We start from the raw sequence: 12,865 nt of genomic DNA on the forward strand, positions 1-12,865 counted from the left end.
GGGCCGGAGAGATAGCACAGCGGTGTTTGCCTTGCAAGTAACCGATCCAGAACCTAAGGTTGTTGGTTCAAATCCCGGTGTCCCATATGGTCCCCCATGCCTGCCAGGAGTTATTTCTGAGCAGATAGCCTGGAATAACCCCTGAGCACTGCCGGGTGTGGGCCAAAAACCAAAAAAAAAAGAAGGGGGCCGGTGAGGTGGCGCTAGAGGTAAAGTGTCTGCCTTGCAAGCGCTAGCCAAGGAAGGACGGTGGTCCCATATGGTTCCCCAAGCCAGGGGCAATTTCTGAGCACTTAACCAGGAATAACCCCTGAGCATCAAACGGGTGTGGCCTGAAAAACCAAAAAAAAAAAATATTGATACTGCTTTATTTAAACACATGGTTTACAAAGTTGCTCAAAATACAGTTGTTTCTGACATTCATTGTTCCAACACAAGTTCCACCACCAGTCTAATAGCCCCTTCACCATTGTTCTGTGTCCTACCATCTCTCAAGCTGCTCCTTAATATTGTTTGTTACAACTAAATGGCAATGGAATTATAAAAAAATAAATTCACTAGAAGATGATTTTCATATCTCGAAGTAGGGTCATTAAGTTATTTTCCAAAAGTTTACTAAGCTTGTTGTTGCTAGTTGAGCTTCCTGATAATGGTTTTGTTTATTGAGCTTAGGTTGCTTCTATGGTAATTTCACATCTAATTTTGTGCAGTCCTACTGGGATGTCAGGCTTGAAACGTGTGGAGGTGTAGTGTGCCTGCGTGTTCCAGGAATTTTAGCTTCTGTGGAACTGGGTTGATGGCCTGGCATGGAAGTAGCTGTGAGTTGTGGGTGTGGCTGCCGGAGCTTCCTGAAATTCAAGAGAGTTGGGGGAAGCTACCCACTCAGACTCTGAGAAGAACCCAGAATTCTCAGCCCAGAAAACAGCATACCTGGGGTTTTTGTATGTTAGGTGTCTGCAGAGATCAGTGGAGAAGCAGTGGAGTTGGGCCATTGGTGTGGTGGCCATTGTGGGTTGTGTGTTCAGCTACTGAAGCTTTAACAGGGTGGAGGACTTGCCCTGCCTCCTTCCACTGTGCCTCAGAGGGGCTGGAGCACAGTGGTTGGGTGTTTGCCTTGCAAGAGTCCAATCTGGGGGGGCCGGGCGGTGGCGCTAAAGGTAAGGTGCCTGCCTTGCCTGCGCTAACCTTGGACGGACCGCGGTTCGATCCCCCGGTGTCCCATATGGTCCCCCAAGCCAGGAGCAACTTCTGAGCACATAGCCAGGAGTAACCCCTGAGCGTTACTGGGTGTGGCCCAAAAACCAAAAAAAAAAAAAAAAAAAAAAAGAGTCCAATCTGGGACAGACCCTGATTCGATTCCTGGCATCCCATATGGTCCTCCGAGCCTGCTGGGGCAATTTCTGAGTGTAGAGCCAGGAATAATCCTTGAGTGCAGTTGGGTGTGGCCAAATAACAAACAAAAAAAAACAACACACTGTGACTTAGAGCTGTCAGCCAATGAGGCCAGTGTACCTAGGAGTTTTTATGGCTTAGCTTGTCTTTCTAACTGATGAACTGACATGGTGGCAGCTGAAGTTAAAAAATTTTAAAGTTGAGGAGCCAGTATGGTGGCGCAAATGGTAAGGTGTCTGCCTTGCCCATGTTAGCCTAGGACGGACTGTGATTTGATCCCCCAGTGTCCCACATGGTCCCCTAAGCCAGGAGCGATTTGTGAGTGCATAGCCAGGAGGGGCCCCTGAGATTCACTGGGTGTGGCCCAAAAAACAAAACAAAAAAATAAATTTAAAGATGATAATAAACCTACTACAAACTAATAAAATTATAAATTTTCCCCTGAAAATTAATCTTTCCAAACAAAAATTTATTGAGAAGAATGGCATTCTGAATGGCAATTTTATATAGCTTTGCTAATATCTAACATCTGGCTTCAGACAGCTGGATTTTCACATCTAATTAAATGTTAGCCTCTTACCATGTGTTGTTTTGATTGAAGCATATGAAAAAATAATAAAAGTATAATTGAGAATGGAAATAGTTTCTTCTTTGATACTTACCAAAATTTAGCTATAATAGTGATTTTTTTGTGCTCTATTATATTACAATTCATTGATCTATCTCTTACCTTATGATTTTAAACAACATCATTATATTTTTGGAAAATATTAATTCACTTTGTTAGAAAACCCTTCAACTATTGTTATTGGGGAGAGGCTGGGGATGGAGTGAGGGTCACATCTGCCAATGCTTAGGGTTTGCTTCTGGCTCTGAACTCAGGGATCGCTCCTGGTAGAAGCCAGAAACCATATTGGGGTGCTGGGGATCAAACCCTGTTGGCCACATGCAAGGCAAATGCCTTTCCCATTATACTATTCCTCAAGCCCATCAAATATATATTTTAGAATCACAGTATATATTTTAGGGTTACAGTAGCACAAGTTTTCTAAGATTCTGAATATTTGGGGGGGGGGGTTTGAGCCACACCTGTTTGATGCTCAGGGATTACTCCTTCCTAAGCGCTCAGAAATTGCCCCTGGCTTGGGGGGACCATATGGGACGCTGGGAAATCGAAGTGAGGTCCATATATATATACAGGGGGCACTGTGCTCTATAGTACTATTATTGCTGATAGGGTTTCATACATAACACTTTATCCCCTTTCAGCACACTTTCTCCTCCTGGCTGAATGTTTTGCTCTACCAATCTGCCCTCCCTATCCTATGCCATCCTCAGCCCTCTCTTCCTACTGAAGACCAGTTCTCATGTTCTTTGTGCTGTTGTCTTTGGGCATTTGTTATTCTGTCATTATGTTTCTTTATCATATGTCATTGTAAAGAAAAGATTAAAGTATTCTAATCTGGGGTTTTTTGTTTGTATTTTGGGGCCACACTTACATGTTTTGGGGCTCTTCCTGGCTTAGTGTTTAGGGTTATTCTTGCAGTGCTGGAGGGATTGTGAGGTGCTGGGGACTGATTCTGGGAGTCCATCTCCTGCCTGCAGAGCATGTGTTCTAAGAACCCACTGAGCTCCTCACCACCACCTTGAACTGCCCCAGGCCAAAGTTGGAGCCTCTCAAAGACAATACACTCTTGGCTATGTTGCAAGGGGAATGACACCACCCCAGAGGCTGTTTTTGCCAAAACAAATGAAGTGGTGCACATTTGCAAATTTGTGGGCTACATTCCCAGCTTAAAGCAAACTTGGATAGTGGAGAGACAAGTTGAAATGCTGGGAGGTCCCTTTGGCGAAATCCAGACTATTGCACATTTTACACACAAGTGGCCCAGCTTCTTTTTTTGTTTGTTTGTTTTTGGTTTTTGGGCCACATCCAGCAGTGCTCAGGGGTTACCCCTGGCTCTGCATTCAGTAGTTGCTCCTGGCAGGCTCGGGGGACCATACTGTGTGTCTGGAATAGAACTGGGATCTGTCCCATGTGGACCATTTGCAAGGCAAAGGCCCTACCAATGTGCTATCTCTTCGGCCCCACTGGCCCAACTTCTTATTTTTTTTGGTTTTTGGGCCACACCCGGTGATGCTCAGGGGTTACTCCTGGCTATGAACTCAGAAGTCACTCCTGGCTTGGGGGACCATATGGGACGCCGGGGGATCGAACCTCGGTCCGTCCAAGGCTAGTGCAGGCAAGGCAGGCAAGGCATTGGAAAAGAATTGGAAGGCCTCAGGAAATCTCCTGCTCAAAAGTCTGCAGTTCATCCATGTTTTGGAGAACCCCATGTTCCATCTCAGATTCCTTTACTAATCATCACTACCTGGGGAAGCTTTTTCCCAAAGGAAAAAATAACTTTGAAGTGGTCAGAGTTGAGAGACTGTCGAAAGATTCATACTAGCGATGGAGCTCAGTGGTTGAGCACTTACTTCTTTTGCATGTTTGTAGTCCTGGACTCAATTCCTGCCACTGCAAAAGGAGTGGTGGGAAGAAGGTTACAGTATAGAGTAAGGAGATTGCTTAGAGGCCTGGAGAGTATGCTCTGGATGTAGGAGCAGCCTACAAGAACCAACCCACAGTAGTCCCCAGCTAATGAAAGAAGAGATTTTATTTTTAATTACCAGGGAAATTAAACTATGAACTGATTACTTGAGGAATATATGTCTGTGCATAGATTTTTTGTGGGGTGCACACCCTGATGTGGTCAGAGATTACTCCTGGTTCTGCTCTCTGGGATCACAACTGGCAGGGTTCAAGGAATCATATAGAAAGAAAAATATCAGGGATTAGAGGCTGGAGTGATAGTGGGTAGGGCATTTGCCTTGCATGGAGCCAACCCAGATTCAATCTCCAGCATCCCATAAGGTTTCCCCAAGCCCTCCAGGAATGATTCAGGAATGAGCCAGGAGTAACCCCTGAGTGCTACCAGGTATGTCCCAAAAACCAAAATAAAAAGAATGCCAGGAATCAAAACCAGGTTTTTGTATGCAAGATAAACACCCTAGCTACTATATGATTCTCTCAACCTTAAATATTAGATGATATTAAGAAATTAGAATTATCAGTGTGATCATAGCAGTGTGAATATGGAAATGTTGTATTACATTTTTAGGGATGTATACTAATGATTTTGCAGGTAAAATGACATGTGTCTTTGGTTTTAAAATATTCAATGTTTGAGCTGAAGTGGTAGCACAGTTGTAGGGTGTTTGCTTTGCACGCGGCTGACCCAGGACAGATGTGGGTTCAATCCCCGGCATCCCTATGGTCCCCAAGGTAGGAGCAATTTCTGAGTACAGAGCCAGGAGTTGTCCCTGAGTGCCACTGGGCATGGCCCCCAAAAAATTTTAAAAAAAATTTCAGGGGCCAGAGTAATAGCAAAGTGGTAGGGCGCTTACCTTGTACTTGGCTGATCCACGACAGACCTGGGTTCAATTTCCAGCATCCTATATGGTCCCCTGAGCCTGCCAGGAGCGATTTCTGAGTGCATAACCAGGAGTAACCCGAGTGCCACCGGTGTGAAACACACACACACACACACACACACACACACACACACACAGAATAAATAAATAAATTCTTGGGGCTGGAGAGATAGCATGGAGGTAAGTCGTTTGCCTTTCATGCAGGAGGTCATTGGTTCGAATTCGGGTATCCCATATGTTCCCCCGAGCGATTTCTGAGCGTAGAGCCAGAAGTAACCCCTGAGTGCTGCCAGATGTAACCCCAAAAACAAAAAAAAATTAAAAAAAATAAATTCAGGGGCTAGAGTGATAGCGCAGCGGTAGGACATTTGCCTTGCCCATGGCTGACCTAAGAAGAACCTTGGTTTGATCTCTGGTATCCCATATGGTCCCCTGAGCCAGGAGTAACCCCTGAGCATCACTGGGTGTAACACAAAAACAAAACAAAAAAAATTCAATGTTCAACACCAATTTGTTTATGTTTTATTTTTCTTTTTTTTTTTTTTTTTTTGGTTTTTTTGGGTCATACCCGGCTGCGCTCAGGGGTTACTCCTGGCTGTCTGCTCAGAAATAGCTCCTGGCAGGCACGGGGGACCATATGGGACACCGGGATTTGAACCAACCACCTTTGGTCCTGGATCGGCTGCTTGCAAGGCAAACACCTCTGTGCTATCTCTCCGGGCCCTTATGTTTTATTTTTAATAATATTTTTATTTAAACACCATGATTACAAACATGCCTATAGTTGGATTTCAGTCACAAAAAGAACACCCCCCTTCATCAGTGAAACAGTCCCACCACCAATGCTTCCTATCTCTCTCCTCCCACAACCCCTACCTGTATTTGAGATAGGCATTCTATTCTCTCACTCATTAAGATTGTCATGATAGTTGTTAGTGTTGTTATTTCCCTAACTGCACTCACCATTCTTTGTGGTGAGCTTCATATTGTGAGCCGGTCCTTCTGGCCCTCATCTCTATTGTCTCTGAGGATTATTACAATAATGTCCTTAATTTTTCTTAAAATCCATAGATGAGTGAGACTATTCTGTGTCTATCTTTCTCCGACTTATTTCACTCAGCATAATAGATTCCATATACATCCATGTATAGGAAATTTCGTGACTTCATCTCTCCCAACGGCTGCATAATATTCCATTGTGTATATGTACCACAGTTTCTTTAACCATTTTTCTGTTGAAGGGCATCTTGGTTGTTTCCAGAGTCTGGCTATTGTAAATAACACTGCAATGAATATAGGTGTGAGGAAGGATTTTTGAATTATATTTTTGTGTTCCTAGGATATATCCCTAGGAGTGATATAGCTGGATTATATGGGAGCTCAATTTCCAGTTTTTTTTTGAGGAATCTCCATATTGTTTGCCATAAAAGCTGGACTAAACGGCATTCCCACCAGAAGTGAATGAGAGTTCCTTTCTCTCCACATCCCCTCAGCCCTGATTATTCTTGGTCTTTGTGATATGTGCCAGTCTCTGTGGTGTGAGATGGTACCTCATTGTAGTTTTGATTTTTATCTCCCTGATGATTAGTGATGTGGAGCATTTTTTTATGTGTCTTTTGGCCATTTGTATTTCTTCTTTGAGGAAATGTCCATTTCTTTTCCCCATTTTTTGATGGGGTTAGATATTTTTTCTTGTTAAGTTCTGTCAGTTCCTTGTATATTTTGGATATTAGCCCCTTATCTGATGGGTATTGGGTAAATGGTTTCTCCCACTCAGTGGGTGGCTCTTGTATCCTGGGCACTGTTTTCTTTGAGATGCAGAAGCTTCTCAGCTTAATATAGTCCCATCTGCTTATCTCTGCTTCCACTTGTTTGGAGAGTGCTGTTTCCTTCTTGAAGAAGCCTTTAATCTCAATGTTATGGAGTGTTTTACCTACATTCAACATCAATTTGGGGGCCGGTGAGGTGGCGCTAGAGGTAAGGTGTCTGTCTTGCAAGCGCTAGCCAAGGAAGAACCGAGGTTTGGTCCCCCCCCCCCACCAGCCAGGGGCAATTTCTGAGCACTTAGCCAGGAGTAACCCCTAAGCATCAAATGGGTGTGGCCCGAAAAAACAAAAACAAAAAAACATCAATTTGGATGACAGTGTGTATCTGTGTATTCAGTAATAAAAGAAGTAATAGAATGTTCAACTAGCAAGAAGGGCTTACTAAACCTCCTGACAGTGACTAAATGATCTCTTTGCAGGATACAATAATTATCACAAATCTGTTTGTTGCTGTATTCTTTCTTTTTTTTTTTTTTGGTGGGGGAGGATTTTGGGGTCACACCTAGTGATGTTCAAGGGTTATTTCTGGCTATGCATTCAGAAATCGCTACTGGCTTGGGGGACCATATGGGATACCAAGGATTGAACTGCTGTCAGTCCTGGGTCAGCTGCATGTAAGGCAAACGCCCTACCACTGTGCCATAGCTCTGGCCTCTCTTTCATTTTTAAATAATTTATCCCCCACTTACCTGGAAAGGAATATGTTATGATCAACTATGTGATACAGTCTTTAAATAAAGTAACTTATATAAAGAATATATTCATTGTTCAGCCATAAAGGAAATTGTTGATTATTGAAGCTGCCTAGAAACTCCAGATGACTCATGTGGTAAATACTCATTGAATACATGGTCTCAGAGTTTCTTAGCAAAGATGTAGTAGATTAGATTTTAAACATATTTTTTGAATTTTTGAATTTTCTTTTTTTTTTTCTTGGTTTTTGGTTTTTGGGTCACACCCGGTGACGGTCAGGGGTTACTCCTGGCTATGCACTCAGAAGTCACTCCTGGCTTGGGGGACCTTATGGGACGCCGGGGGATCGAACCATGGTCCATCGTAGGCTAGCATTGGCAAGGCAGACACCTTACCTCTAGCGTCACCACCCGGCCCCTGAATTTTCTTTAATAAAAATAATAGCCCACATAATAGCTATATGTTGCTGTAAATTTCCTGAGCAGGTAATTTTGGTAAATATGAATGTATGAGGGCATCATTTGAGCACCTTAGGGAACTAGCTTTACCTCTGTTCTCTGAAAAGAGTTCATTCCTGCTGTTTTTCTTGTTAGCACCACAAATCAGAAGCTCTGGGCTGTGGAACTCCAGAAGACCATCTCTAGGGACAACAAGTATGTGCTACTGGCCTCGGAGCAGTTGGTAGGCGTCTGCCTATTCGTTTTTATCAGGCCCCAGCATGCTCCTTTCATCAGGTCAGTACCAGAACCTTCCGGAAGCTGCCCCCTGCCAGCAGACTTAGAGAAAGCAGCCCAAGTATCAGTTGCTTCAGAGACATTTGCTCACAATTCTTTGATTAAAGGCTTACTTACTTCTACTCTCCTGCTTTGTGGGCTGACCCCTCAAAACATAGATAGTAACAATGATGTCTTTGACAGCCCCAAGAAGTGTGTGTGTGTGTGTGTGTGTGTGTGTGTGTGTGTGTGTGTGTGTGTGTGTTCAGTTAGCAATGCCATGGGCTTGTTATATAATGAGCTTCTGGTGCCTTCTGCCTCTCCATCCATGTAAAGATTGTGTTAAGTTCATCCAGAATAACTCCTCTCTCCTTACAAGGAAGCTTTACACTCTCAGGCCTTTGACTTCGAGTTCTGTTTTCAAGGGATGTTGCAGTCGATACCGTGAAGACGGGCATGGGAGGCGCAACTGGAAATAAGGGAGCAGTCGCAATCCGCATGTTATTCCACACCACAAGCCTCTGCTTCGTCTGCAGCCACTTCGCTGCGGGCCAGTCACAGGTCAAAGAAAGGAATGAAGACTTCGGTGAAATAGCACGCAAACTGAGTTTCCCCATGGTAAGCACTCGCTGCTGGTTAGTGGAGGGGAAGCTCCATACATTTCATTTTTAATTCTCGTTTCTTTTTTCTTTGGGGGCCACATCCAGCAGGCTTATTTCTAGCTATGCACTCAGGGCTCATTCCTAGCAGTGCTCCAGGAACCATATGGGATGCAGGGATATCAAACCTGGGTCAACCAAGTGCAAGGCAAGTGCCTTACCTGCTATACTATCTCTCCAGCCCCTGAGCCTTATTTTCTTGTACCTTAAAGTCTCTATCAGTGATTGTGAAACTTGAAGATGGTACCTAAGAATATTCCAGTGTTCGTCTCTAAAGATTCCTTGTCTTTGCACTCCTGGATTATATAAATCGGGTACAGTGGGAAAGCAAACATTGAGGCCAAGGTATGGTATTGTGATGGCGGTGGTGTTGATGACAATCTGGGCTCAAACTTAGGACCTCAAGTACTTAAGGCACATGTTCTGCTGAGCCACATCCTCAGGTCCATCCAATTTTTGTCTGTTTGAAGATCATACATGCTGATGCTCAGAGCCTACTTCCTGTTCTATTCTCAGTACTGGGAAACCCTGAGATGCTTGTAGTTAAGCCCAGGGCTCCTGCATACCAAGTATGTGCTCCTGGTGATTTGAGCACTCTCTCCCATCCCACTTAAATTTGTTCTTTTAATTTGTAGTTTTGAAATTCAGGTGCCATTTCTTTGCTTGCAGGGAAGGATGCTATTTTCTCATGACTATGTGTTTTGGTGTGGTGATTTCAACTACCGAATCGATCTCCCAAATGAAGAAGTAAAGGAGCTCATAAGGCAGCATAATTGGGATTCTCTTATCGCAGGGGATCAGCTTATTAATCAGAAAAATGCTGGGCAGGTATGTACAGACCTAAGATGATACTGAGATAAAAAAGGACATTTTTGTTATGAAGCACACTTTCTTTAATAATAACTGCTTTTTTTTTTTTTTTTTTTTTGGTTTTTGGGCCATACCTGGCAGTGCTCAGGGGTTACTCCTGGCTGTCTGCTCAGAAACAGCTCCTGGCAGGCACGGGGGACCATATGGGACACCGGGATTCGAACCAACCACCTTTGGTGCTGGATCAGCTGCTTGCAAGGCAAACGCCACTGTGCTATCTCTCCGGGCCCAATAACTTTGCTTTTTAAAAAGTTCTTGGAGGGGCCAGAGCGATACCACAGTGGGTAGGGCCTTTGCCTTGCACATGGCTGACCCAGGACAGACTCAGGTTCAATTTCTGTCATCCCAGATGGTCTCCCGAGCCTGCCAGGAGCCATTTACGAGCACAGAGCCAGGAGTAACCCCTGAGTGTCACCAGGTATAGCCCAGAAACCAAAAATTAAAAAAAAATTCTCTTGAAGGGGCTGGAGTGATAGCACAGTGCATAGGGCATTTGCCTTGCATGAAGCTGACCCGGGCCTGATCCCTGATATCCCATAGGGTTCCCTGAGCCTACCAGCAGCTATTTCTAAGCACAGAGCCAGAAGTAACCCCTTACCACTGCCAGGTATGGCCTAAAAACAAACAAAAAGACTCTTGGAATTTGTATATGCAAGTTTTATATATATATATATATATATATATATATATATATATATATATATATATATATATATATATATATATATATATATAAGGCCAGAATGATAGTACAGCAGGTAGGGTGCTTGTCTTGCATGCAGCCGACCAGGGTTTTATAGCCTCAGTTATGGTCCTTAGAGCTAACCAAAAGTATTCCCTGAATGCAGAGCTAGGAGGCAGCCTTGAACACCACTGAGTATGCCCCTTCCCAAAAGAAAAGAAATATATATCTGCAGTTTAATAGGGAGGTAAGAGAAAGATAGGAAAAGGAATAAAATCTTATAATAGTTCCGAGGAGGAAAAATATTTCTATAAGAATCACTTTCAAATTCAAGATATATACATTTTCCCCATAGTCATAGCAAATTTAGAATCTGCAAGACTTTAACTGGCTTTAACATTCTATGGTAATATGCATTAAATTTCTTTCTGCCCTTTTGAAACATTTCTTAAAATTTAATGACAATATTTTGGGATATTTAATATTAAGCTTTTTAGGAGTGATTGAGACCTTTCAATACTGTGCCTTCATGATCGTAAGACTTAATTTTATGTATGTTTGTTTGTTAGAGGGCCACATGTAGCTATCCTCAGGCTTATTCCTGGCTGTGTGCTCACTTGTGGTGGGTTTGGGGATCATATGGGATGCTGGGAATCAAACCTAGGTCAGCCTCATGCAAGATAAGCACCCTCCCTGCTGTACTATTGATCCAGCTCTCATCGGACAAATTCTAATGCTTTGGGCACTAGTTCCTCATTTAAGTTTTAGACACCAGGTTGGATGAATCCCCGAATCCTTTTCAATAATAAATATCCTAAATAACTCAAAAGTCTGGTGGAAATTCCTTCTTCATGTTAGTGTACTTTGTTTAATTGAAGATCAAAGAAATGAAATTAAATAAAAAAGACCTAGCCTTAGGTTATTTTTCATCAGCTTTGTTCTATTCACTTAATAATGTTATCAGATGCACCATTTCCTATGAGTGTTTCCAGCACATAATAGGCCTTGAATGAGCAACACTTCAGATCTGCTCCTAGAAAACTCTTGCATTTTGAGAAACTTACTTCCTGTATTTGTTTTAGATTTTTAGAGGCTTTTTAGAAGGCAAAGTAACCTTCGCTCCAACCTACAAATATGATTTATTTTCGGACGACTACGACACCAGTGAGAAGTGCCGCACCCCTGCCTGGACAGACCGGGTCCTCTGGAGGAGAAGGAAGTGGCCTTTCGATAGATCAGGTTAGGAAATGGACTGCTTCCTTTCTTTCATTTTTCCGGGCAACATTCAACAGTGCTCAGGCCTTCTTCCTGACTCTGTGCCAAGGAATCACTCCTGGTGGTGCTCAGGTGACCTTATGGAGTGCCAGGGATAAATCCCTGTTGGCTGCATTCAAGGCAAGTTTCTGACTCTTGTTTGTCTCTCCAGCCCTAAACTTGTTCATTTCAATGAGCCCAGGCAAAGTCAAAGGGTCAAAAGGGAATGGTACAAATTTCTAATGCTACTCTTTCCAGCTGTTAAAAGCTTACTTAGAATAAGTAAAAAATGTAAATATAAACCAGATTTTGAAACAAATCTTACAATGTGTGTTCAAGGTCCTGGGTTCAATCCCTTATACCACTTACCAGTTTATTTATTGGGGGAAGGGAATGCATCTGTTTATAATTTAATTTTTAAATCTGTTTTTATGCAGTGACAGGTCATTTTAGAGAAAAGTATGGAAATTGGGTTATGAAGTTGTCAATTAAAATTAGAACCCCTGGGGCCAGGAAGGTGGCGCTAGAGGTAAGGTGTCTGCCTTGCAAGCGCTAGTGTAGGACGGACCGCGGTTCGATCCCCCGGCGTCCCATATGGTCCCCCCAAGCCAGGGCCGATTTCTGAGCGCATAGCCAGGAGTAACCCCTAAGCGTCAAACGGGTGTGGTCCAAAAAACCAAAAAAAAAAAAAAAAAAATTAGAACCCCTATTAAGATTTTTGGTTTTGTTTGTTTTGGGGCTACACCCAGCAGAGTTCAGGAGTTATCCTAGCTCTGTGCTGGCAGGCTCTCATATCATATGGGATTCTGAAGATTGAACCCAGTTGGTTGTGTGAAAAGGTAAAATGTGCCACCTGCTTTACTCTAGTCCTTAATTAAGATTCTTAATTTGAACAAAGTCTTTTTCTCCTTTCTTTTCTTTTCTATTTTTGTTTGTTTTTAATTTTGGTTTTGGGTTTTGTTTTGTTTTGTTTGAACCATACCTGGCAATGTTCAAGAGTTACTTCTGGCTCTGCACTCAGGAACCATTTTTGGTGGTGCTCAGGGACCATAGGGGAAGTCGGGGATCAAACCCAGTTTTCCCACATGCAAGGTAAACACCCAACGTGTTGCATTATTGCTCCAGCCCCTCTTCTCATGTCTTTAACAATGTCAGAGGGCTGGAGAGATAGTGTAGGAGGTAAAAACACATTTTCTTGAATGAAGTTGTATTGGTCAACACCCTGGCTTGAGTCCCTGGCTTGAATCCACATATGGTCATCATATGACTCCTGAGTAGCACCAGGGGTGACCCAAACCATCT

General features: G+C 43.1%; 1 protein-coding gene across 7 annotated transcripts in view; it reads left to right on the forward strand.

Annotated features, from left to right (window-relative positions):
• SYNJ1 (synaptojanin 1) overlaps positions 1–12,865 on the forward strand; it is a 115,462-nt gene that overhangs the window by 77,679 nt on the left and 24,918 nt on the right. For all 7 annotated transcript variants that reach the window (XM_049785741.1, XM_049785742.1, XM_049785743.1 and 4 more), the window contains exons 16-19: positions 7,979–8,119; positions 8,524–8,716; positions 9,427–9,585; positions 11,392–11,548. In XM_049785741.1, coding sequence (XP_049641698.1) covers positions 7,979–8,119; positions 8,524–8,716; positions 9,427–9,585; positions 11,392–11,548 — 650 coding nt within the window. The remainder of the gene's footprint in view (positions 1–7,978; positions 8,120–8,523; positions 8,717–9,426; positions 9,586–11,391; positions 11,549–12,865) is intronic.

Source organism: Suncus etruscus, chromosome 13 (genome assembly GCF_024139225.1).
Source record: "Suncus etruscus isolate mSunEtr1 chromosome 13, mSunEtr1.pri.cur, whole genome shotgun sequence".
Taxonomy (NCBI): Eukaryota; Metazoa; Chordata; class Mammalia; order Eulipotyphla; family Soricidae; genus Suncus; species Suncus etruscus.